At 50.3% G+C, this 24,717-nt stretch overlaps 1 protein-coding gene across 1 annotated transcript in view; it reads left to right on the top strand.

Annotated features, from left to right (window-relative positions):
* Window positions 1-23,501, top strand: part of LOC116991217 (suppressor of tumorigenicity 14 protein homolog) — a 77,681-nt gene extending 54,180 nt beyond the window's left edge. Inside the window, exons 3-10 of the mRNA XM_033049655.1 lie at window positions 862-992; window positions 8,879-8,949; window positions 11,625-11,782; window positions 15,890-15,925; window positions 16,170-16,404; window positions 18,209-18,348; window positions 20,817-20,911; window positions 23,380-23,501. Of these exons, the coding sequence (XP_032905546.1) occupies window positions 862-992; window positions 8,879-8,949; window positions 11,625-11,782; window positions 15,890-15,925; window positions 16,170-16,404; window positions 18,209-18,348; window positions 20,817-20,911; window positions 23,380-23,487 (974 nt within the window). The 3' untranslated portion in view covers window positions 23,488-23,501. The remainder of the gene's footprint in view (window positions 1-861; window positions 993-8,878; window positions 8,950-11,624; window positions 11,783-15,889; window positions 15,926-16,169; window positions 16,405-18,208; window positions 18,349-20,816; window positions 20,912-23,379) is intronic.
* Window positions 23,502-24,717: the final 1,216 nt, after the last annotated feature.

Genomic DNA, 24,717 nt, shown 5'->3' with positions numbered 1-24,717 from the left:
CATGAAGGCTGTGCTTTTTCTGTAGAACAATCTTCCCATTGCCCTACTTCACAACCCGGGAATTCATCCCAGGGATATGATGGTTTGTAGACCTCTACAAATTGCCCCTAGTGTGTAGGGAGTGGATGAGAAAGTGAGATAACATAGAACTAGTATGAACGGGTGAATGGTTAGTGTGGGCTAGTATGAACGGGTGAATGGTTAGTGTGGGCTAATGGAGTTGTTTCAATGGTGTCTCTCTAAACTAAGTACAGAGATTCTCTGTTTTAAAGGTTTATCTCGCTATATTTCAATGGTACTTTATTTGTAGAGGAATTCATTTTTGTATACAGTTCAGTACAAGTATCACTACACATAAGCAGTTAGATACATCTTAGATAAGTGTCTCAGATACAATACAAGTGTAGCGCAGTGGAACACTGAGACAGTGTCCAGAGTCACCCATCATTGGCACTGTTTCCCAGGTGTTATAGATGTAGAGTCTGGTCCTCTATCCACAGCACCTCAAGGCAAAATGTTTGAGACTAACCTTTGTCTACTCAGAGCAGTTTCTCCTTGCGTCTTCCTGGGCCTTTAGTTGTTTATTTTGTGTGTTCCATCTGATTGTTGGCCCCAAAGCTGAATGGGAATAATCTTGAGCACGATGCAATTACACACTGGGCTGAGTATCCACAGTTCCACATCCAGACTGCAGAGTGCCTCCATTCAGAGCACAGTGATCCAGGGCAGAGATTAATATCCAGATGGCCGTGTGAATGCAGGGATGGCTTTGGTAGTATTGTAGGTGGAAGTTTGTAGGTGCAGAAATCTCCAATGAGAATAGTTCCCATTTGCTGACTCCCACCTTCCCACCTCCATCAGTTCGACCGGATAATACCATCAAGAAGATGTACAATGGTTACCTCACCATCACCAACAAGCAGTTCACCGAGGATCTGGAGGATTTCGATTCGGAGGCGTTTAAGCAGCTGGCAGCTACGGTGGAGGAAATGGTGAGTGTTTGCTGAAGCGATACCTGTAGGGCAGGTGTGTTGCAGATTCAATACAGAGCACAGCTCCCTGGTATAGTGTGAAGTATGGTCTTTATTCCCAAGGGAACAATATTGCCAAGGGAATGTAGGACGTACCTGTCCTCATTATTGTTACACAAGGAATTGCTAGAGTCTTAATCCTGACCAAAGGCAAAGTGCTGGAGTAATGCAGTGGCACAGGCCACATCCATTGTGGAGGGAATGGACAGACAATGTTTCAGGTCAGTCCCAGCCTGAAACGTCTCCAGTCCAGTGCCTCCACAGATGCTGCCTGACCGGGTTACTCCGCACTCTGTGTCTAGCTCATTTTATTGAGACTCTGCCTCAGTTTCAAAGGGGCGGTTTAGTATTGAAAACCTCTTCTTGCAATCTCCAGAAGGTTTGCAATTTGTTTATATATTCCTAGCTATTTTGATCTATTTTGTCCTTTACTGATTTTTGTCGTCATCTTTGTTTTCTATCGTTTCCCAGTTTTGAAATTTACCATCATTATTGGTATTGTTATAAATGTTCTCATTCAAACTAATCCCAACTGCAGTCTCTTGAGTTGGCGACAGACTACACCGCTTCTTAAAATAATCTTAAAATGTCAATGGGATTAAACACACTTAACACTCGACAAATCAACGCTCCGTAACCCCCTGGTCAATTCGTCCCTTCCCACCCAAACCACCCCCTCTCCTGGCACTTTCTCTTGCAACGCAGGAAATGCTACACTTGTCGCTTTACCTCCCCCCTTGACTCCATCCAAGGACCCAAGCAGTCTTTCCAGGTGCAGCAGAGGTTCACCTGCACCTCCTCCAATCTGTTGCATCCGTTGTTCTAGGTGTCAGCTGCTGTACATCGGTGAGACCAAGCGTAGGCTTGGCGATCGCTTCGCCCAACACCTCCACTCGGTTTGCAATAACCAACCTGATTTCCTGGTGGCAACTCCCCCTCCCATTCCGAATCTGACCTTTCTGTCCTGGGCCTCCTCCATGGCCAGAGTGAGGCCCACCATAAATTGGAGGAGCAGCACCTCATATTTTGCTTGGGTAGTTTACACCCCAGCGGTATGAACATTGACCTCTAATTTCAGGTAGTCCCTGCATTCTCCTTCTTTCCCCTCCCCTTCCCAGCTCTCCCACAGCCCACTGTCTCCATCTCTTCTTTTCTTCTTCCCGCCCACCCACCCCCACATCAGTCTGAAGAAGGGTCTCGACCCGAAACGTCGCCTATTTCCTTTGTTCCATAGATGCTGCCTCACCCGCTGAGATTCTCCAGCATTTTTGTCTACCTGGGATGTAAGTGTTAGACTCAACAAGGTAGGACCAATGAAAGTGATGAATGTGGACTTCAGAAGATCAGTAATAAAGTCCCGCATACACGGTAGTGTGCAAAATGTAAATACCTGGGATTGGGAGTAACATACAGGCATAGAGTGTTAGTTGACAGATAGGAAAGAGAAGGAATAAATACAGAAGAGATACACTAAACGGGTGATTATCTCTGGATTGCTTCCAGTACCTCGTGCTAGTGAGGGCAGGAACAGGGAGATAGGGGATCTGAATGTGTTGCTGAGGGGGCTGGTGCAGGGAGCAAGGATTTAGCTTTATAGACCACTGGGATCTCTTCTGGGATAGGGGTGACCTGTACAAAAGAGACGGGTTACACCTTAACTGGAGGGGGACCGACGTTCTGGCAGGCAGGTTTGCTAGAGCTACACGTGTGGGTTTAAACTAAATAGGGGGGGGGGGGGGAGGGATTGACAAATTCAGAGTATAAAGATGGAGTTAAAGGATAAGTGAGTGCAGGAAAGGTTACAAAAGACTTCCGAATTAATGGGAAGGAAAGTTCTAGAAGGGATAAGAGAGTAAGGTCAGGGCCAATTGTGAGCGGTGTGAGAGGGGAGGTGAATACCAAAGTCAAAGTGTTGTATATGAATGCGCAAAGTAAAGTGGAGGAGCTAGAGGCTCAGTTAGAAATTGGCAAGTATGATGTTGTGAGAATTACAGAGACATCAAGTCAAGTCAAGTCAAGTTTATTTGTCACATACACATACGAGATGTGCAGTGAAATGAAAGTGGCAATGCTCGCGGACTTTTGTGCAAAAGACAAACAACCAAACAAACTATAAACACAATCATAACACACATATTATTTTACATAATAAATAATGGAAGGGAAAACGTTCAGTAGAGTTAGTCCCTGGTGAGATAGGCGTTTACAGTCCGAATGGCCTCTGGGAAGAAACTCCTTCTCAACCTCTCCGTTCTCACCGTATGGCAACTGAGGCGTTTGCCTGACCGTAGCAGCTGGAACAGTCCATTGCAGGGGTGGAAGGGGTCTCTCATGATATTGTTGACTCTGGAGTTGCACCTCCTGATGTATAGTTCCCGCAGGGGGGCGAGTGAAGTTCCCATACTGCGTTCGGCCGAACGCACTACTCTCTGCAGAGCTTTCTTGGCCTTGGCAGAGCAATTCCCAAACCAGATGGTAATGTTCCCGGACAAGATGCTTTCCACCACCGCTGCGTAGAAGCACTGGAGGATCCTCGGAGACACTCTGAATTTCCTCAATTGCCTGAGGTGGTAAAGGTGCTGCCTTGCCTTACTCACGAGTGCTGAGGCGTGTGATGCCCATGTCATATCCTCGGAGATGTGGACTCCCAGATATTTAAAACAGTTCACCCTATCCACAGGATCCCCATTTATCCTCAATGGAGTGTATGTCCTCGGATGATGTGCCCTCCTAAAGTCCACGATCAGCTCCTTCGTTTTTTTGATGTTCAAGAGGAGGCTGTTATCCTGGCACCAGAGTGCTAGATCAACCACCTCCTCCCGGTAGGCCTTCTCGTCATTGTCTGAGATCAGGCCCACCACCACAGTGTCATCAGCAAACTTAATTATTGAGTTGGAGCTGAACCTAGCCGCAACATGGCTGCAAGAGGGCCAGGGCTGGGAACTGAATATTCAAGGGTTTACGTCCGATCGAAAAGACAGGTCGGCAGAGTTAGCTCTGTTGGTGAGGAATGAAATTCAGTCCCTTGCAAGGGGTGACATAGAATCGGGAGATGTGGAGTCAGTATGGATAGAACTGAGGAATTGTAAGGGTAAAAAGACCCCAATGTGACTTATCTACAGGCCCCCAAACAGTAGCCTGGATATAGGGTGCAAGTTGAATCAAGAGTTAAAATTGGCATGTAGCAAAGGTAATGCTACGGTTATTATGGGAGATTTCAACATGCAGGTAAACTGGGAAAATCAGGTTGGTACTGGACTCCAAGAAAGGGAGTTTGTGGAGTGCCTCCATGATGGATTCTTAGAGCAACTTGTACTGGAGCCGACCAGGGAGAAGGCAATTTTGGATTTAGTGTGGTGTAATGAACCAGATTTGATAAGGAACTCGAGGTAAAGGTGCCATTAGGATAGGGGTCGGCAACTTACTGCCCCTGGGCCGAATGCGGCCTGTAGCATGAAATCATACGAGGGACGCCATGTTGGTGAGCACCCGTTACTAGGGGCGCCATGTTGGTGAGCGCCCGTTACTAGGGGCGCCATGTTGGTGAGCGCCCGTTACTAGGGGCCAGTGCTCCGGGTGCTTCCTCGAAGGGGCGGGATTTATGTGAACACATGATTTGATGCCTGACATCCGGGGCGGGATGGAGGCGGGATCCATGTGTACACGTGATAGATGTGGCCAGCCATCTGCTCACAGACCTGCATCCTGGACCCTATGCAGAACAAGGTTGCCCACCCCTGCATTACAAGGTAGTGACCATAATATGATATGGTTTAATCTACAATTTGAGAGGGAGAAGAGTAAATCGGAGGTGTCAGTAAATCGGAGGATTACAGTTGAACAAAGGACACTATGGAGCCCTGAAGGAGGGGCTGGCCAAAGTTGAGTGGAAAGATACCCTAGCAGAGATGACAATGGCAGGTACTTCTGGGAATAATACAGAAGGTGCAGGATCAGTTCATTCCAAAGAGGAAGAAAGATTCCAAAGGGAGTAGGGGGCGATCGTGACTGACAAGGGAAGTCAGGGACAGTATAAAATAAAAGAGTATGAGCAGGAAGCCAGAGGATTGGGTAACTTTTAAAGAGCAACAGAAGATAACTAAAAAGACAATACGGGGAGAAAAGATGAGGTACGAAGGTAAGCTAGCCAAGAATATAAAGGAGGATAGTAAAAGTTTATTTTGGTATTTGAAGAGGAAAAAATTAGTTAAGATCAAAGTTGGACCCTTGAAGACTGAAACAGGTGAATTTATTATGGGGAACAAGGAAATGGCAGATGAGTTGAACAGGTACTTTGGATCCGTCTTCACTAAGGAGGGCACAAACAATCTTCCTGATGTACTAGTGGCCAGAGGATCTGGGGTGACGGAGGAACTGAAGGAAATTCATATTAGGCAGGAAATGGTGTTGGGTAGACTGATGGGACTGAAGGCTGATAAATCCCCAAGGCCTGATGGTCTGCATCCCAGGGTACTTAAGGAAGTGGCTCTAGAAATCGTGGACGCATTGATGATCATTTTCCAATGTTCTAAAGATTCAGGATCAGTTCCTTTGGATTGGAGGGTAGCTAATGTTATCCCACTTTTTAAGAAAGGCGGGTGAAATTAAACAGGGAATTATAGACCAGTTAGCCTGACATCGGTGGTGGGGAAGATGCTGGAGTCAATTATAAAAGATGAAATAGCGGCACATTTGGATACCAGTAGCAGGATCGGTCCGAGTCAGCATGGATTTATGAAGGGGGAATCATGCTTGACTAATCTTCTGGAATATTTTGAGGATGTAACTTGGAAAATGGACAAGGGAGAGCCAATGGATGTAGTGTACCTGGACTTTTAGAAAGCATTTGATAAGGTCCCACATAGGAAATTAGTGGGCAAAATTAGGGCACATGGTATTGGGGGTAGAGTGCTGACAAGGATAGAGAATTGGTTGGCAGACAGGAAACAAAGAGTCGGGATTAACTGGTCCCTTTCAGAATGGCAGGCAGTGACTAGTTGGGTACTGCAAGGTTTGGTGCTGGGAATGCAGCTATTTACAATATACATCAATGATTTAGATGAAGGGTTTAAACGTAACATTTAGCAAATTTGCAGATGTCACAAAGCTGGGTGGCAGTGTGAACTGTGAGGAGGATGCTATGAGGATGCAGGGTGACTTGGACAGGATGGGTGAATGGGCAGATGCATGGCAGATGCAGTTTAATGTGGATAAATGTGAGGTTATCCACTTTGGTGGCAAAAACAAGAAGGCAGATTATTATCTAAATGGTGTTAAATTGGGAAAAGGGGAAGTACAACGGGATCTGGGGGTCCTTGTTAATCAGTCACTGAAAGTAAGCAAAAAAGCTGGAAAACTATGGGGTTGCAGCAGCTTATGGCGGCGCAAAGAGGTCCGTCTGTATTGTATAGGCCCTAGTGAGACACACCTGGAGTATTGTGTGTATTTTGGTCTCCAAATTTGAGGAATGCTTCTGTATTGAGGGAGCAGCATAGTTCACAAGGTTTAATTCCCCGGGTGGCGGACTGTCTGTGTTGATAAATTGAGCGCTGGCTTGTATTCCTCTTGAATTGAGAGGAGAGAGGGATCTTATTGAAACATATAAGTTTATTAAGAGATTGGACACGCTAGAGATAGGAAACATGTTCCCGTTGTTGGGGGAGTCCAGAACCAAGGGGCTACAGTTTAAGAATAAGGGGTAAGTCATTTTGAACGGAGATGAGGAAAAACCTTTTCACACAGAGTTGTGAATCGGTGGAATTCTTTGCCTCAGAAGACAGTGGAGGCCAATTCTCTGGAGGCTTTCAAGAGAGAGTTGGATAGGGCTCTTGAAGATAGCGGAGTCATGGTATATGGGGAGAAGGCAGGAACAGGGTACTGATTGTGGATGATCAGCCATGATCACATTGAATGTAGGCCAAAAGGCCTACTCCTGTACCTGTTGTCTATTGTCTATTACCCAATGTTATGAACATTGAATTCTCCATTTTAAAGTATTACAACCCCACCCTGGTTTAAACACACCTTACTTTCCCCTTGTCCATATGCTCTTCTCCCCCTCCCCAAGTCCTATATCTCCCTTCTTTCCCTTTCCCCATATAGTATGTGCGTGTTATATCCCTCCCTCCCTCTGGCTTTACATTTCATCTCCACTCTCTGAATCTGACGATCTTTTGTCTCCTTTTCACTTTTAGCCATTGTCACTTACTCCACCCATCAACTAATTAATTTCCCCTGATCGATTACTTGCAAAGCTGTGCCCCAACCCTATCTCTTTTCCAGCTTCCCCCGACCCCTTCTCCATCAGTCTGAAGAAGGGTCCCAACCCAAACATTGTCTGTCCATTCCCTCCACAGCTGCTGCCTGACCCGCTGAGTTCTTCCAGTCTTTGTTTTGCTCATGATTACAGCATCTGGAGTTTGTTGTGTTACAATACAATACAATATTTATTCCATGTCATTTGAACCTCAGTGAAGCTCAAACGAAACTCCGTTTCCACAACCATACAAACAAAACACAAGACACACAAACAATTCAATTCACACAAACATCCATCACAGTGAATCTCCTCCTCACTGTGATGGAAGGTAAAGTCTTTTCTCTCCCCTGCACCATTTTTCTCCCGATGTTGAAGCCCCAGGCGGGCGATGGTAAGTCCCACGGCCATTAAGGCTGCGCCGGGCGATGTACGACCCCGCTCCAGGTCTAAATGTCTCAAAGTTGGAGCCCCCGGCGGGCGTTGGAATGTCCCGCGGCCATTGCAGCCGCCCTGGGCGATGTACGGCCCCGCTCTGGGTTATTCCAACCCCGCGACACGGGCTGGAGAAGTTGCGTTGCTGGAGCTCCGAAAAGCGGTCTCCCACCCGGATCCCGCGAGCTCCTGATATCACAGTCCACCGGCCTGCAGCTGGAGCCTCCGAGCTCCGGAGTCGGGCTGCAGAAACGAGCCACCACAGCTCCCCACGCTCCAAGGCCGGCCTCCTGCGGATGGTGAGTCCGCAGGCTCCGCGACTGGAGCCCCCAGGTCGTTCCGGTTGGAGGCCGCCGGCTCCACGGTGCTAGGCCCCAACGACAACGTAGATCCAATAGGGAAAAGGTCGGCTCTCCCGTGAAGGGAAGAGATTTTAAAAGTTTCCTCCCCGCCCCCCCCACATATACACAGCCAAAAACTGTATAAAAGAACACAACAACTACATCTAACTTGACAGAAAAATAAAAAAAGACAGACAGGCTGCAGGGGCCGCTGCAACGTGAGTCACGCCGTCAACTGGAACTTTAATTGTTTATAATATTTTATAATATTAATAACTTCAATCTGCCATACTTCAGCCCATTTGCCCTGTGATCAAGGTCTCATTGCAACCTTACATAACCTTCACTGTCCACTATACAGCTGATTGTTGTGTCACCCACAAGCCTATTCAACATGCTATCTACATTCACATCCAAATTGTTAATATAAGTTACCAGGAGCGTTGTGCTCAGCACCAGCCCTTGCGACACATCCCGTCTGGTGATTGACTTCATTCCTTCATTGGTGCCAATGCCTTGCGCACTTTATTTTAGTTTGCACGTTGCAACAGTGCACTGTCCTCCTGTACTTTCTCTGCAGGTTTGTATATCGCCCTGACCAGCCCACACCTCTCCCCTCCACCCCTCCTCTCAGCAGCTGAGACACAGACTGGAAGGAGGGTCAGTGGTGCTCCACACCTGGGGCATCATGTGCAAGTCTGCGCCCCACAGCGCAGGCACTCGTGACGTAAACACACACACACCGTAAGGTGAGAATGTGTAGGGACAGGTTGTGTGGCCATTGTTATGTGATCATTTCCTCTTTAATCTGACAGCTTCTGGAAACTTACATGGGGATGGACTCGGTGGCACCGCATTATGTCCGATCCACTGTTACTGCATTCAGGTAGGTCCCTGATCCACACAGGAGGGGGTGGGCAGTGGGGTGATAGTGTGGGGTGGGGGATGGGGAGGTGTGTGATGGGTTGGGGAGGGGTTGAGGAGGAATGGGAAGTGACGCGGTTGGGAGGGGTGCGGAGGGTGGATTTTCAGATATCTTGTGACCCCAGGGTGGTGATTAGTGGTTTGGGGCGAGGTCCTTCCTTGCTGATTCTCACGGTGACAGCTGTGGGTGGGGACATTGATTTGGGCTGTGGTCCATGCGGTGAGGACTGGTGCTGGGGAGATTGGTGCCGTGGTTTTGGACACCGGCTGCCCGCTCAACCAATGGTGCCATCCCAGCTGCTGCTCCTGTCATCTTGCTGGCTCTTCATGTCTCTCTCTCTCTCTCTCTCTCTCTCTCTCTCTCTCTCTCTCTCTCCCCCTCAGTGGGTCAAGCTGCATCTCTGCATCTCTGGAGAACATGGGCAGGTGATGTTTCAGGTCTTCAATACACTAATGACCCTCTCACACCCTGACACTGTCTCCAGGATCGGCAGCGACTCCTGCTGTGAACCCTCATCACACGCCTGTCCCAGGGCTGTGCTCCATCACTGCACCCTAGTCTCTGGCCTGCGCCATGCGATAAGCTGGAGAACTCTCAAGCCCTATAACGCTCGGGCTGTACCACGAGGCCTGTGACTGTCCACAGATCAATCTCTCCAGCTCCAGGACTAGGAGTGGGACCAGGCTCTGTGATCCTCTCAACATGTCCAGCCTTCAACAAGATTGTGATTGGGTTCCATTTTCCACCGTTATCCCTATATCCCTCCATCCCTCATTAGTTCTAACGTTCTTGGACCAGGATTAGGCCATTCAGCCCATCAAGTCTACTCTGCCATTCAATCATGGCTAATCTACCTTTCCCTCTCAACTCCATTCTCCTGCCTTCTCCCCATAACCCCTGACACCCATACTGATCATCAATCTCCTCCTTAAAAACACCCCATTGACGGCCTCCATAGCCGTCTGTGGCAATGAATTCCACAGATTCACCACCCACCAACTAAAGAAATTCCTCCGCATCTCCTTTCTAAAGGCACATCCTTTCATTCTGATGCTACGGCCTCTGCTCTTAGACTCGCCAACTTCTGGAAACATCCTCTCCACATCCACTTCATCCAGACCTCTGTTAGAATCCCTTCAATCTTGTTTTGAATGAATTCATACGAGTCTCCACAGCCCTGTGTGGTAGAGAGACACAAAGATTCATCACTGTCTGCTGAAGTGTGTCCTTGTCGTTCCGTAAATGTTTCATTGCTTATGTTGACGAGGCCATGTTGCTGTGAGTATATTGTACACCTGCAATGGGATGTAGATACAGAGAGTGACTCGGCAATAACAAGGCAGGTTGTGAGGAAGTCTGAGGTCTTGCACTTTATTAAGAAAAACCCAAAGGTGAATTATTATGGTAATGGAGAGAGAATGCAAATGAGTGGAGAGGGAAGGACCAGCTTTGGTGATGAATCACTGACCGTTCACGGGTGAATGGGTGAGAAAGCGAACAGCGTTTTGTGATTTATTGCAAGGAGGTTGGTGTTTAAACACAGAGGCTTTGTTCCCAGTGTACATGTGAGGCCACACCTGTGTACTGTGGAGACAAGAAACTGCAGATGCAGCAACCTTGAACAAAACACAAAGTGCTGGAGGAACTCAACGGGTCAGGATGCTGTCTGATCCACAGGATGCTGTCTAACCCCATCTTGCATCACGGCCTTCTGGGAAGAAAGCCTCAGTGTTTAAACACCAACCTCTCCTGGCAGTGTCAGCCAGGGTGACTCCGTACAGCCACACACTCCGCTCCCACCACTCCCTATGGCAGTCTGTTCCACCCACTCACCACTCATGGGTGAATTAACCCTCCCAGCCCTCTGATCCTCTTCCCCTTTTACCTTAAATCTGCCCTAAATCTAATTTTATTGACCTGTAGGAGGGAAAGATTCCTGTAGTTTATGCCATTTATATCCCTCATAATGTTTTATTTCTCAATCATTCCCCTTTTAACGTCCTGTGTTGCAGGGGAGATTAGTCCGGCTGTCAGAGGTTGTGGGGCGAAGGCAGGAGAATGGGGTTCAGAGGGAGAGATAGATCAGCCTTGATTGAATGACAGAGTTGACTTGATGGGCCGAATGGCCTATTTCTGCTCCTATCACTTACGAACATGACTCTCAGTGTAGAATCCTGTACGCAGAGGAAGAGGCCAGACCCAGCCTTTCCATTCGCTTGTAACTAAACCCTCCATCCCGGACAACATCCTGGTGAATCTCTGCACCGCCTCCAGCACTGTCTCATCCCACTACAGTGAACACATTGCTCACACCACTCTGCCTGATGTCTGCCAGTGTTTTGTAAAGCACCACCTCCCTGCTCTTGTCCCCTCATCTCCAGTGAGTGGAGGCTAGTGTAGATCATGTGGACTGATGAGTGACAGAGGTGACTAGAGGTCACATGAGTTGTTCCTGTCTTCATGTCTGATCCCTGGTTCCCAGCTGCTGTGGCGTTGGTAAACAGGCTCCCTGAGTCTAGCGTGTGGAGCAGCCGGAGAACGTGTGTTGATCACGTCTCGTGTCCCGGGCCGCGTGTGTGTAGCCGTGTGTATCTGCCTGTGTCCTTCCTCTCTGAGACCCGTCTCCTCTCCCACAGTGAAGGCTCGGTGATCGCATATTACTGGCTTGAGTGCCGGGTGCCGCCGGAGGGAGCAGCAGAGCTTGATGAAGCCATCCGAACCGCGTCCCCCTTCTCCGGCAAGTCCAGATCTGGCGGCACAAAGTCCCTGAGGATCTCTAACCTGGTCGTTGATAGTAAGTACTGTCTGTCCATCCACGCAGAACCGGCAGGTGACTCTGTTTCATTTACGTGTGCAGTATGGGAGGTCACAGTCGGTCGGACAATTAGATTACATGGCAGGGCCCCAAGGTGTGTGATGTACACGCAAACGTTGGGTACAAGTCCATATCTCACTGAAAGTGGCAATATAGGGCAGCACAGTGGCACAGCAGTAGAGATGCTGTCTCATAACGCCACAGACCCACGTTTGATTCTGTAAGGAGTTTGTACGTTCTCCCCGTGACCTGCATTGGTTTTCTGCGGGTTCTCTGGTTTCCTCCCACACTCTAAAGACGTATCGGTTTCTAGGTTAAATGGCTTTGATAAAAAATTGTAAATTGTCCCTAGTGTGTGCAGGATAGTGTTAGTGTGCGGGGACTGTGGGTTGGTGCAGACTGAGTGGGCCGAAGGACCTGTTTCCACACTAAATCTCTGAACTAAACTAAAGTAAAATAAGTTTGGAGGGTAGTGACAAAGACGTTTGGTAGGAAGACACGTGGCACAGCGAAGTCTGGAATCCGGAGGAAAACAAACTACTGGAAGACACAGCAGGTTGAGCAGCATCTGTGAAGGCAAAGGGATTTTGGTTGACACCCTGTATCAGGATTGAGAGTTTAGAAAGTATATGACCAGAAACAGAGGGGCTGGTACTGGAGCATAAAGCGGCGCTGGAGGAATCCAGTGGGTCAGGCAGCATCTGGGGAGGGACATTTGGGTCAGGCTGTTCCTCCTGCAGTTTGCAGTCTCTTGTGTCTCCAGGTGATGGGTAGAACCAGGTTGGAGGTGGGGGTGGGGGGGATATGGTGACCAGATGGAGTTAGGTGGGGGAGGGAGGGGGAGAACTATCAAGACAGATTGGTCGGAGATAGTCTTAGAGTCACAGAAACAGGTATTTTGCCCCCCCTGCATCTGAACTGAGCATCACACCTGTCAGTAATGCCACTTGCATATTGGAATGCCACATCAGCCACCCTCCAATCTACCAGGCCTCCACTAATGGCTAAAGATGATGCAAGTATCTCTGCAAGGGACTCCATAGTTTCCCTCGGGGTCTGAGGATGTCCTTGGTCAGCCCTTGGCAATTAACCTGTTCACTGCCATGATGTTTTTTCACTATTGGCCTTGACCTGAGGATACTCGGAGGTGGCACTGAACAACTGAAGCACCTTAATGTGCTTTAAATGGCAATCCCTCCTGTTTGAATATCCGTGTACAATCTAATACATCATGTATGCCTCCACTCTTAAGCATCCATGATCATCTGCTCATTCAATTAACATCTCCCCATTACCTCTGGCTGTACACAAAGGCTCGCTCTCTCACGCTCGCTCTCTCGCGCTCTCTTAAGAGTGTAGGAACTAGCGTGGTTGGGACGTTTTGTCCGGTGTGGGCAAGTAGGGCCGACGCATCTGTTTACTCACTGCATCACTCTATCACTTTCTGACTATAAAGGGACAGGTGTTGCATCTCCTGCGGTTGTTGGGGAAAGTCCCTGGGGAGGGGGTGGTTTGGGTGGGAAAGGGCAGGTTGACCAGGGAGTTGCGGAGGGAACGGTCTCTGTGGAAAGCAGAAAGGGGTGGAGGTGGGAAGATGTGGCCAGTGGTGGGATCCCGTTGGAGGTGGCGATAATGTTGGAGGAATATGTGTTGTATGCGACGTCTGATGGGGTGGAAGGTGAGGACAAGGGGGACTCTGTCCTTGTTAGGAATGGCGGCAGCAAGAATGGAGCTGTGGGATACCGAGGAGACCCTAGTGAGAGCCTCACTATAATGAATGAATGAATGTTTATTAACATACAAGGAATTTGCCTCGGCGCTCTGCCAAGTCACAACATGACACACAGTTAAGAATGACACATAAAACATTAAATATTAATAATAAAACATTATTGATTAAACATGTGAATTAAATAAAATACCAGAGCAAAGGGAGGCTCCAGATTTTTGGTTATTGAGTAGAGCAACTGCTCGTGGATAAAAGCTGTTTTTATGTCTGGCTGTGGCAGCTTTGACAGTCCGGAGTGGCCTTCCAGAGGGAAGTGATTCAAAGAGTTTGTGGCCAGGGTGAGAGGTCAGAGATGATCTTGCCCGCTCGCTTCCTGGCCCTTGCATTGTACAGTTCATCAATGGAGGGAAGGTTGCAGCCAATAACCTTCTCTGCTGATCAGACGATTCGCTGCAGCCTCCAGGTGTTGTGCTTGGTGGCTGAGCCAAACCAGACCATGATGGAGAAGGTGAGAACAGACTCTACGATGGCCGTGTAGAATTGGACCATCATTGCCTGTGGCAGATTGTGCTTCCTCAGCTGCCGTTGGAAGTACATCCTCCGTTGTGCTTTTTTGACTGTGGAGTCGATGAGACTTGGTGTAGAGAGAGTAGAGGAGAGGGGAGAGTACGCAGCCTTGCGGTGTTCATATGCTGAGTGTAGGTCCGTGATGTGCTTTCCCTGCCTCACATGTTGCTTCCTATCTGTCAGGACAGATAGAGAGAGGCAGAGGGGTTCAGGCACAATCAACTCGGAAAGTTTGGAGTGTAGTAGCTCTGGCACAAAGGTGTTGAATGCAGAGCTAAACTCAACAAACAAAATCCTTGCATAGTTCCCCTGGCGGTCTTGGTGCTGGAGGATGAAGTGCATAATGGAAGAGGGGAACCCCCGTTTCCTCAAGAATGAGGACATCTCCGATGATCCAGAATGGAAAACCTCATCCTGGGCGCAGATGCAGCGTAGATGGAGGAATTGGGAGTAGGGGATAGAGTCTTTACAGGAAGCAGGGTGGGAAGAAGTGTAGTCTAGATAGCTGTGGGAGATAGTTAAGGGGATGTGTTCTTGCTCCAGTTACCCATTCGCTCTCTTTATTCTGTAGAATCTTTAGACCTGCTGATTTCCCACTCGTGTGTCCTCCCACATCAATTACACTCCTCTGGGGATTGTGTTGGTCCCATTTGGCCGTACATGACATACATCAGCCAGGTTTGGATAATCCTACTAGCCTTACCCTGCACTGTAAATGCTGCTCACTTTAGAAAGCCTCCCAATTTTGAGATGTCCCTTCCATCTGCAAACAGCCTCTGCCAACCAACCATGATAGTTCCTGTCCAATGCCATCACAATTGGCCTTGGCCTGATTTACAACTTGAGGAACAGTCCTGTAATTTTCTGTAACTATTTTAAAACCAATGGAATTATTGTCACTGTTTCTAGAGTGTTCCACCACTGACACTTCAGGCACTTGCCCTGGAAGTTACAGAGTGCTGGAGTAGCTCAGTGTGTCAGGCAGCATCTCAGGAGGACGTGGATAGGTGATGTTCTGAATCGGGTCCCTTCTTCACAAGTCACCTTCGCTGCTTCAGTTCGTAGGAAGAGGTCACGTGCCGCCCCCTTTGTCGTTGAGCCACGTTCATATTGTTTGAGCTGACCAGCGATCCCCGCACACTAAAGGGCCTGTCCCACTTGACGACTGCCGGCAACATTGACTGACGTATCAGGTCACCGAAAAATTCACGGCGTGATGCGGCGGTGACACGGGGTGATGATGTATGGTAGACAAAGGTGCTGGAGAAACTCAGCGGGTGCAGCCGCCTCTATGGAGCGAAGGAAATAGGCAACGTTTCGGGCCGACACCCTTCTTCAGACGTTATGACGTATGACGGTGGTGTTTTTTCAAGTGTCGCTACATTTCTTGGTCGTCGCTGGATTTTGAAATGTTCTAAATCTTTAGCCGGCAGTCGCTGAAAAAAATCGCCAAGTGGGACAGGCCCTTAACACGATCCTACACACACCAGGGACAATCTACAACTTTACAGAAGCCAATTAACCAGCAAACTTGGATGTCTTTGGAGTGTGCGAGGAAACTGAGCACCCAGAGAAAACCCACACGGTCACAGGGGAACGTCCAAACTCTGCACATACATACATGGTGTGGGGGGGATGGGGACAGAGAGACAAGGGATGTGGGCAGGGGGGATTGAGGAGTAGCAGTACTGGTGGGGAAGCGAGCTGGGAGGGAGGGAGGAATGGTGGGTGGGTTGGTTGGATGGGAGTCTTTGTGCCACCTTCAAGTTGAATGCTCCCTGTGTTTCCAGGTGCTGATCCACGGAGGGTGAAACCACCAAAGGACCGTAAGTGCAGGGGCTGGTGCGGGCAGTGGCTAATGTGCAACTGTGTGAGGGGAGCAGGATGTCCCTGTGGATGGGAGGCTGCAGTGCTGAGCGGATATGCTGTAACATGAGGATGGGAGGTTGTGGTGCGGGGGGGGGGGGGGGGGGGGGGGGGTGCGGGCATACTGTAATGCATTGTAATGTACTGTAACCTGATGTAACCTACTGTAATGTATTGTACCGTGCTGTGACGTACTATCCACAGACACCTGCGCCCACGATCTGCACGCCGTGGGTGGGGAGATGAGCACCTTCTCCTCTCCAGGGTTCCCCAACGCCCCGTACCCCGCCAACGTCTGGTGCCAGTGGGTGCTGCGTGCGGACCCCCACCACATCATCGAACTCAACTTCGTCACCTTTGACCTGGAGAGTGTTTGCCACAATGACTTTGTGGTCGTCTACGACTCTCTCAGTCCCATCGAGAAGCGGGAGATCACACAGTAAGTGATAACCTGTAGTGGAGCAGAGAATTCCCAATCCCAGCTCTCCCCCCCCCCCCGTCACCCTCTCCCCCCTCCCTGCACCCTCTCCCTCCCCCCCGTCACCCTCTCCTCCCCCCCCCTGTCACCCTCTCCCCCCCTCCCTGTCACCCTCTCCCCCCCCTGTCACCCTCTCCCCCCCCCCTGTCACCCTCTACCCCCCCTGTCACCCTCTCCCCCCCCCTGTCACCCTCTCCCCCCCCCCTATCACCCTCTCCCCCCCCCCCCCTGTCACCCTCTCCCCCCTCCCTGTCCCTCTCTCCCCCCTCCCTGTCCCTCTCTCCCCCCCCCCCTCCCTGTCACCCTCTCCCCCCTCCCTGTCACCCTCTCCCCCTGGAAATGGCCACACAGGTAGAAGCCTGTGTGGCACATAGGGTGGTGAGGAAGGCTTTGGGCCCATCACCTTCACCGCTCAGGGTGTTGAGTACTGGAGTTGGAGCATGACCGTACAACTGTGCCAGACGTTGGTGAGACCGCAATTGTGCGCAGTTCTGGTCACCTGGCTATAGGCAACAATGTTGTGGCAATATAATGACATTAAGCTAAAGAGGGTGCAGAGAGATTCACCAAGATGTTGCTGGGCTAGAGGGTTGGGTTATAAGGAGAGACCAGATAGGCTAGGGCTGGTTTACCTGGAGCGAAGGAGGGTGAAGGGTGACCTTACAGACACAGACAAGGTGAATGGTCACAGTCATATCTCCAGACTCCCCTGACCCACACTCACTGGCCCCTGTCACACACTCCCCACCACCCCAAGGGGAGTCTCAGGAGGGAGAGATAGATTAGCCATGATTGAATAGATAGATAGATAGATATAATTTATTGCCACACAACCAGGGTTGGTGGAAATTTGGGTTGTCAGCAGCAGTACAATAATAAAGAACACACAATAAAACTGTAACACAAACATCCACCACAGCATTCATCACTGTGGTGGAAGGCACAAAAATTTGGCCAGTCCTCCTCCATTTCCCCCCCGTGTACAGGACCAGAGTCCAGTCAGTCCAGGATCGGCTCTTCCTCACCGGATTGTTGTAGGCCGCAGGCCGGCGGTCGAGATTTAAAGTCCCCGCCGCAGCCAGAAGCACCGTAGACTGCAGGGCCGGCGGTCGAAGCTCCCCTCCAGGGGTGATGGTAAGTCCATGCCGGACCCGCGGTAGAAGTCGGCCGCGGGCCGGCAGTGATGGCTTCTTCTTCCCCCGGGTCCCCCACGAGGGATGCCGGGCTGTAGACGCCGCACCAGCTGGAGCTCTGCAGACCGCGGCTTCAGGCTGCGACTTCAGGCTGCCGGCTGCCCCGGGCCAGCGAAACGGAGCGCTCCCCTCTAGCGAGCCCCAGCGAGGGTCACCCGCTCCACGCCGAGAGTCCACGCTGCGCCCGCCGCTGGAGCCCCGGGCGCGTCTCCGGGAAAGGCCGCGTCGATCCTTGATGTTAGGCCACGGGGGAGGCGACCTGGAAAAAGTCGCCTCTCCGTGGAGGAGGCGACCGAAGCGGTTTCCCCCTCACCCCCCCACACCACCCCCCACATAAAACACACGAAGAAACACAAAATACACACTTTAAAACATACTAAAAAATATTAAAAAGCTGGAAAAACTGACGCGCTGCTGACATGGCTGCACACAGAGGAGTAGAAATGAAGTGCCGAATGGCCTAATTCTGCTTCTATCACTTGAACATCAACAGTGGGTGTATAGAAGGGGGTGATTTGGTGGTGAGAGGTGGTGGTGTGTGTACCTTGTGCCTCCCTCTGCCCTGTGTACAGGCGCTGTGGATTGTACCCCCCGACTAACGCCTTCAAGCTGATGTCCTCACGCAATGTGATGCTGGTCACACTGATGACCGACGACGATGAGAACTACCCCGGATTCAAGGCTGAGTTCCGGCAGGTTCCCAAACAAAGACGTAAGTCTCTCCTCACGTGGACAGGGCTACACACTGGGACACAGGTTGTTGCTGGGCAAAGCAGGCAATGCAGCTCACGCGGGGCACGGAGTCGATGCAGCAAGGAGGGTGCCTGGTGCCTGGACAGGTCATCATCCACATTCAGTCCCCAGCTCCTGTTTTATTCCCAGTCACATAGTCAGCATGGAAGCAGTGCTGTCCACAACACTTCTGGCTACATTCTGGGCAGGTCCTGTTTACCTGCATTTTCTGCTTGTCTTCATCGTTAGAGGCATTGAATACATAGAAACATAGAAAATAGGTGCAGGAGTAGGCCATTCGGCCCTTCGAGCCTGCACCGCCATTCAACATGATCATGGCTGATCATCCAACTCAGTATCCAGTACCCGCCTTCTCTCCATACCCCCTGATCCCTTTAGCCACAAAGACCACATCTAACTCCCTCCTAAATATAGCCAATGAACTGGCCTCAACTAGCTTCTGTGGCAGAGAATTCCACAGATTCACCACTCTCTGTGTGAAAAATGTTTCTCTCATCTCGGTCCTAAAAGATTTCCCCTTTATCCTTAAACTGTGACCCCTTGTTCTGGACTTCCCCAACATCGGGAACAACCTTCCTGCATCTAGCCTGTCCAACCCCTTAAGAATTTTGTAAGTTTCTATAAGATCCTCCCTCAATCTTCTAAATTCTAGCGAGCACAAGCCGAGTCTATCCAGTCTTTCTTCATATGAAAGTCCTGACATCCCAGGAATCAGTCTGGTGAACCTTCTCTGTACTCCCTCTATGGCAAGAATGTCTTTCCTCAGAAGAGTAAGGAAGTCATGATGCAGCTCTCTAGGGCGTTGCAATATTGTGCACCATTCTGATCGCCCCCATTACTGGATGTGGAGGCTTTGGAGCAGCTTGACCAGAATGCTACCTGGATAAGAGGGTTTCAGCTACAGGGATAGACTTTCAATGTTTTCTCTAGAACATCAGAGGTTTTCTCTAGAACTTGATGGGAATAATAAAAACTAGGAGAGGCATAGATAGGATAGACAGTGATAACCTTTTGCCCAGGGTTCAAATGTCCAACTAGAGGGAAGAACTATAAGGTATTCGCTGGAATTTAGAAGATTGAGGGGCGATCTTATAGAAACTTACAAAATTCTTAAAGGGTTGGACAGGCTTGATGCAGGAAGATTGTTCCCGATGTTGGGGAAGTCCAGAACAAGGGGTCACAGTTTAAGGATAAGGGGGAAGTCTTTTAGGACCGAGATGAGAAAAACATTTTTCACACAGAGAGTGGTGAATCTGTGGAATTCTCTGCCACAGAATGTAGTTGAGGCCAGTTCATTGGCTATATTTAAGAGGGAGTTAGATGTGGCCCTTGTGGCTAAAGGGATCAGGGGGTATGGAGAGAAGGCAGGTACAGGATACTGAGTTGGATGATCAGCCATGATCATATTGAATGGCTGTGCAGGCTCGAAGGGCCGAATGGCCTACTCCTGCACCTATGTTTCTATGTGAGTGAGGTAAGTTTAATGGCGGTATACAGGGCAATTTGTTCTTCACACAGAGATGGTGGGGGCCTGGAATGTATTTTTGCGAGGGCGGTGGTGGAGGCAGATATGATTGTTGGGGTTTAAGTGGCTTTTGGATAGGAACATGGAAGTGTGGGGCATAGAGGGGTATGGATCACGTGTACACAGATGTGATCAGATTCACCAGGCATCATGTTCAGCAAAAACATTGTGGGCCGAATGGCCCGTTTCTGTGCTGTACTGTTTTATGTTCTAAGTTCTATAATGACTATCTTCTAAATGAAAACATTGCCCAGAAGCTCATCCTCTCACCTTAAGCCTTTGGTCTCTCCCCTGTGGGAAAGACTGTGAGTGTTCACTTTATCCAAGCCCCTCGTGATCTTGTACATTTCAATCTACACGCCCCTCAGCCTCCGATGCTTCAAAGAAAAAGGTCCCAGCCTATAAAACCTTCTCCTTTCTATTCTCTCTGCAGCCACTCTTTCACTTAATAAAACTGTAGAATCTCTCAGGATTTTCCTTTAGGCCAGTCCTCTCCATTTCATTTCCTCTTGTGTGTGTCGCCCCCCCCCCCACCCCTCCCCCCCTGGGAGGCTGCTGCTGGGAGGCTGCTGCTGGGAGGCTGCTGCTGGGAGGCTGCTGCTGGGAGGCTGCTGCTGGGAGGCTGCTGCTGGGAGGCTGCTGCTGGGAGGCTGCTGCTGGGATGCTGCTGCTGGGCGGCTGCTGCTGCTGGGATGCTGCTGCTGGGATGCTGCTGCTGGGCGGCTGCTGCTGCTGGGATGCTGCTGCTGGGATGCTGCTGCTGGGAGGCTGCTGCTGGGAGGCTGCTGCTGGGAGGCTGCTGCTGGGATGATGCTGCTGGGGGGCTGCTGCTGGGAGGCTGCCTCTGTGCTGTTGGTGTGGGAACAGCCCTCACTAACCGTAAGGGCCATTTGTTTCCACAGAGTGCAGCAAGATTCTGCAAGGATCTGGGAGCTTCTCCTCCCCATATTATCCAGCGTACTACCCACCCCGTGCGGACTGCACCTGGGTGCTGAAGGTAAGTTGTCGCATCTAGTGCATGGCCGCATGGGTCAGTGAGCCCTGCACTCCTGCAACTGAAATACAAAGTGTTGGAAATACTCAGCAGATGAAGGAACATCATTGGTGAGAGAAACTGTACTTCAAGCTGATGCCATTTCACCAAAGGAAGTTTCAGGAGGTTGTATGAATGTATGGAGATGGGGTGTTGGGGGCAGGGAGCAAAGTCATAGGAGGTGGTGATGCTGTGTGTGTGAGAGAGAGGAACGTTTGTGGATAAACTTTGACTTTGGCCATCTTCTTGACCATTGTGGCATCATGTTTTGCTGTGACTCCTTTCCCAAGCTGCAGTGGGCATGCTCTAGAATGTTCTGGCATTGGGCACCCAGTTGAATGTGGGACTGACACATTCCCCACTGCCGTGTTGTGTGTGAGCTGTGGGTGTGGAGATTGTCCACGTGCCCCATCTTTCCCGTACCTGGTCTCAGACCCTCAACTGATTAGTACAGAAGCACAGGTGTTGGGGGTTATGGGGAGAAGGCAGGAGAATGGGGTTAGGAGGGAGAGATGGATCAGCCATGATTGAATGGCGGAGTAGACTTGTTGGGCTGAATGGCCTAATTCTGGAATCACGTGTGCCAGTAGGCCTCTCCACTGCTGCATGACCCACAGAGGGAACGGGCCTCACTGTTCATGTGCTTTAGCCGGGGGTTTAGTACAGTATCCAGACTTATTTTTCAACTAACTGTGCAATTCACATCCGTTTAACGTCGATCGCCTCCGCTTGGTGAGTTTTCATTATATCCCCGTATTTTCATGAAGCCAGTGATTAAAGCCTCTGCTTTTTACATCAGCATGTTATTATTGGCTCTCGACTGGTGGAACCTCCTATGTGCCACTCTAGCAGGGTTCACTGTCGCTCAGCACCCAACTATGTTTAGACAGTTGCTGCCAGTATAACGACCACGGTTTGGGGTGTGCTGATTGTTAATTAGCAAAAACAATGACTTAAAGCCCTGTCCCACGGTACGAGTTCATTCCAAGAGCTCTCCTTAGTTTAAAAAAAATCAAACTCGTGGAAAGCACGGAGAATGAACATAGCGGGTACGTCGGAGCTCGGGGACGTCTCTTAGCGGCTTGTAACGCTAACGGCAGGTAATCGGGAAGACTCGCTAATGGCAGGTAACCACGGGAAGACTAGTGAAGATTTTTCAACATGTTGAAAAATGTCCACGAGAGCCCCGAGTACCGACGAGTGGCCATTACCGTAAATCTCCGAGTTCGAATCAGGGCAAACTCGGGAGAGCTCTTGGAATGAATTTGCACCGTGGGACAGGGCTTTTAAGGTTTAAAACATAGAATAGTACAGCACAGCAACTGGCCCTCAGCCCGCTATGTCTGTGTCAAACATGGCCAAGTTCATCTTATCCCAGTTGCCAGCACGTGATCCACCTCCCTCATCTCCATGTCCCTATCTAAAAGCCTCTCAAACACCATGATTGTATCTGTCTCCATCACCACCCCCTGGCAGCACGTTCCTGGCACCCACCAAAAACTTGCCCACACATCTCCTTTAAACTGTGCCCCTCTTACCTTAAACTTGTGAACTCTAGTCTTTGATAATTCCATCCTGAGGATAAAGGTTCTGATTGTCTTCCCGATCAATGTCTCTCAACATTTTGTAAACTCCTGTCAGGTCTCCCGTCTACCGCTGTCTTTCCAGAGACATCAATCCAACTTTGTCCAGCCTCTCCTTGTCATTGGTGCCCTCTAATCCAGGTGCCGTTCTGGAAAACATCTTCCCTACCCTCTCCAAAGTGTAAATGTAACAGGGCCTCGACACGAAACGTCACCTATTCCTTCGCTAGATCCATAGATGCTGCCTCACCTGCTGAGTTTCGCCAGCATTTATGTCTGCCTACGATTAATTTGAATTTCACTTTGACAACGGCAAACACTCTCCACAGTTGATCAGTGAATTATGAAATATTCCAAATGCAGGCAAATGGGACATCCAGAATGACAATTTGTTGGCATGGGCAAGCTGGGCTGAAGGGGCCGTTTCCGTGCTACACAGCTCTATGACTGAGTTTACAAACACATAGAGGCTGTGGACATAGTGCTGGGTATTAGCTGGGTGTAAATTGGGTCCCTGATAGTTGGCATGGGAGCATTGGGTTGAGATGGCAGTGTGTGTGTGCGGTGTTTAGGTATGGTCAAGAAGCAATGTTTGGGTCTAGCCTTGCTCAGGATACCATTGGAGGGGTGTGGGTCGGACTGGGTGCCTGGTTTACGCTGGGTCTGTGGAGGACCTGGTTTGGTTTCCATCAGTATTGGGCAGTGCCCGCAGGCTGGGTCCTCCCTGCTCCTTCCACAGCAGGTGGGTGGGGGGGTTTCTGCGAGTGGTGCCCGCGATGCCCCTCTGGTTCGGGTTGTCCGCGCCTGCTCTCTGACCCCAGGCTCACCATGGATCCATTCTCTCCTCAGGTGGACCCGCCCAACCACATAAAGGTGATGTTCAAAGTGTTCCTTTTGCAAAATCCAGACGAGAACAATGTCTGCAAAGACTATGTGGAGATAAATAACCGGAGGTGAGTCATTCTGCATTCACCGGCATCAAAGGCAATGAAGGTCCCTGGGCTGTGGTCTGGGATGGGGGGTAGTAGTGTGGGATGGGACCTTGGTCTGGGATGGGGGTAGTAGTGTGGGATGGGACCGTGGTCTGGGATGGGGGGTAGTAGTGTGGGATGGGACCGTGGTCTGGGATGGGGAGCTGTGATCAGTTTGGGATGGGGGCAGTGGGTGGTCTGGGACGGTGCCATGGTCTGGGATGGGGGTCACTCAAGGCTGATGGCGAGGCTTTGGGAAGGATTTGAGGAGAAATGCCATTATTCAGTGGGTGGTGAATCTGTGGAATTCTTTGCCGCGGATAGATGTGGAGTCCAAGTCAGTGGATATTTTTAAGGTGGTGATTGACAGATTGATTAGTCAGGGATTATGGGGAGAAGGCAGGAGAATGGGATTGAGAGGGAGAGGTAGATCAGCCATGATTGAATGAAGGGGTAGACAATGGGTGGAATGGCCTCATTCTGCCTCTGAGGCAATGAGGCAACACTTGAGAAGGACCATGTCTGTTGTCACCGGCGTCTCGAAACGAGCGCAGAGGCAGAGAAATTCCACATGGTTTTTGAGTCTGGACTGTTGCACCAACATTGGAGATTAGGGGGGACGGCTGTGGGTTTGCTCTGGGGAGCGGGCAGCTGATGCACCCCAGGGTATCGCTGGTCAGTGGGCTTCCTGGACCAGGGCAGAACATTAGCCACTGGCTGGGACAGTGAGGGGCACTGGCTGGAACAGTGAGGGGCACTGGCTGGGACAGTGAGGGGCACTGGCTGGGACAGTGAGGGACACTAGGCTGGGACAGTGAGGGACACTGGCTGGAACAGTGAGGGGCACTGGCTGGAACAGTGAGGGACACTGGCTGGAACAGTGAGGGGCACTGGCTGGAACAGTGAGGGGCACTGGCTGGGACAGTGAGGGACACTAGGCTGGGACAGTGAGGGGCACTGGCTGGAACAGTGAGGGGCACTGGCTGGAACAGTGAGGGGCACTAGGCTGGGACAGTGAGAGGCACTGGCTGGGACAGTGAGGGACACTAGGCTGGGACAGTGAGGGACACTGGCTGGAACAGTGAGGGACACTGGCTGGAACAGTGAGGGGCACTGGCTGGAACAGTGAGGGGCACTAGGCTGGGACAGTGAGGGGCACTGGCTGGGACAGTGAGGGACACTGGCTGGAACAGTGAGGGACACTGGCTGGAACAGT

The sequence above is a fragment of the Amblyraja radiata genome, chromosome 33 (genome assembly GCF_010909765.2).
Source record: "Amblyraja radiata isolate CabotCenter1 chromosome 33, sAmbRad1.1.pri, whole genome shotgun sequence".
NCBI classification, from domain to species: Eukaryota; Metazoa; Chordata; class Chondrichthyes; order Rajiformes; family Rajidae; genus Amblyraja; species Amblyraja radiata.
The sequence above is the reverse complement of the archived record's forward strand: the minus strand, read 5'-3'. Positions and strand labels throughout refer to the sequence as shown.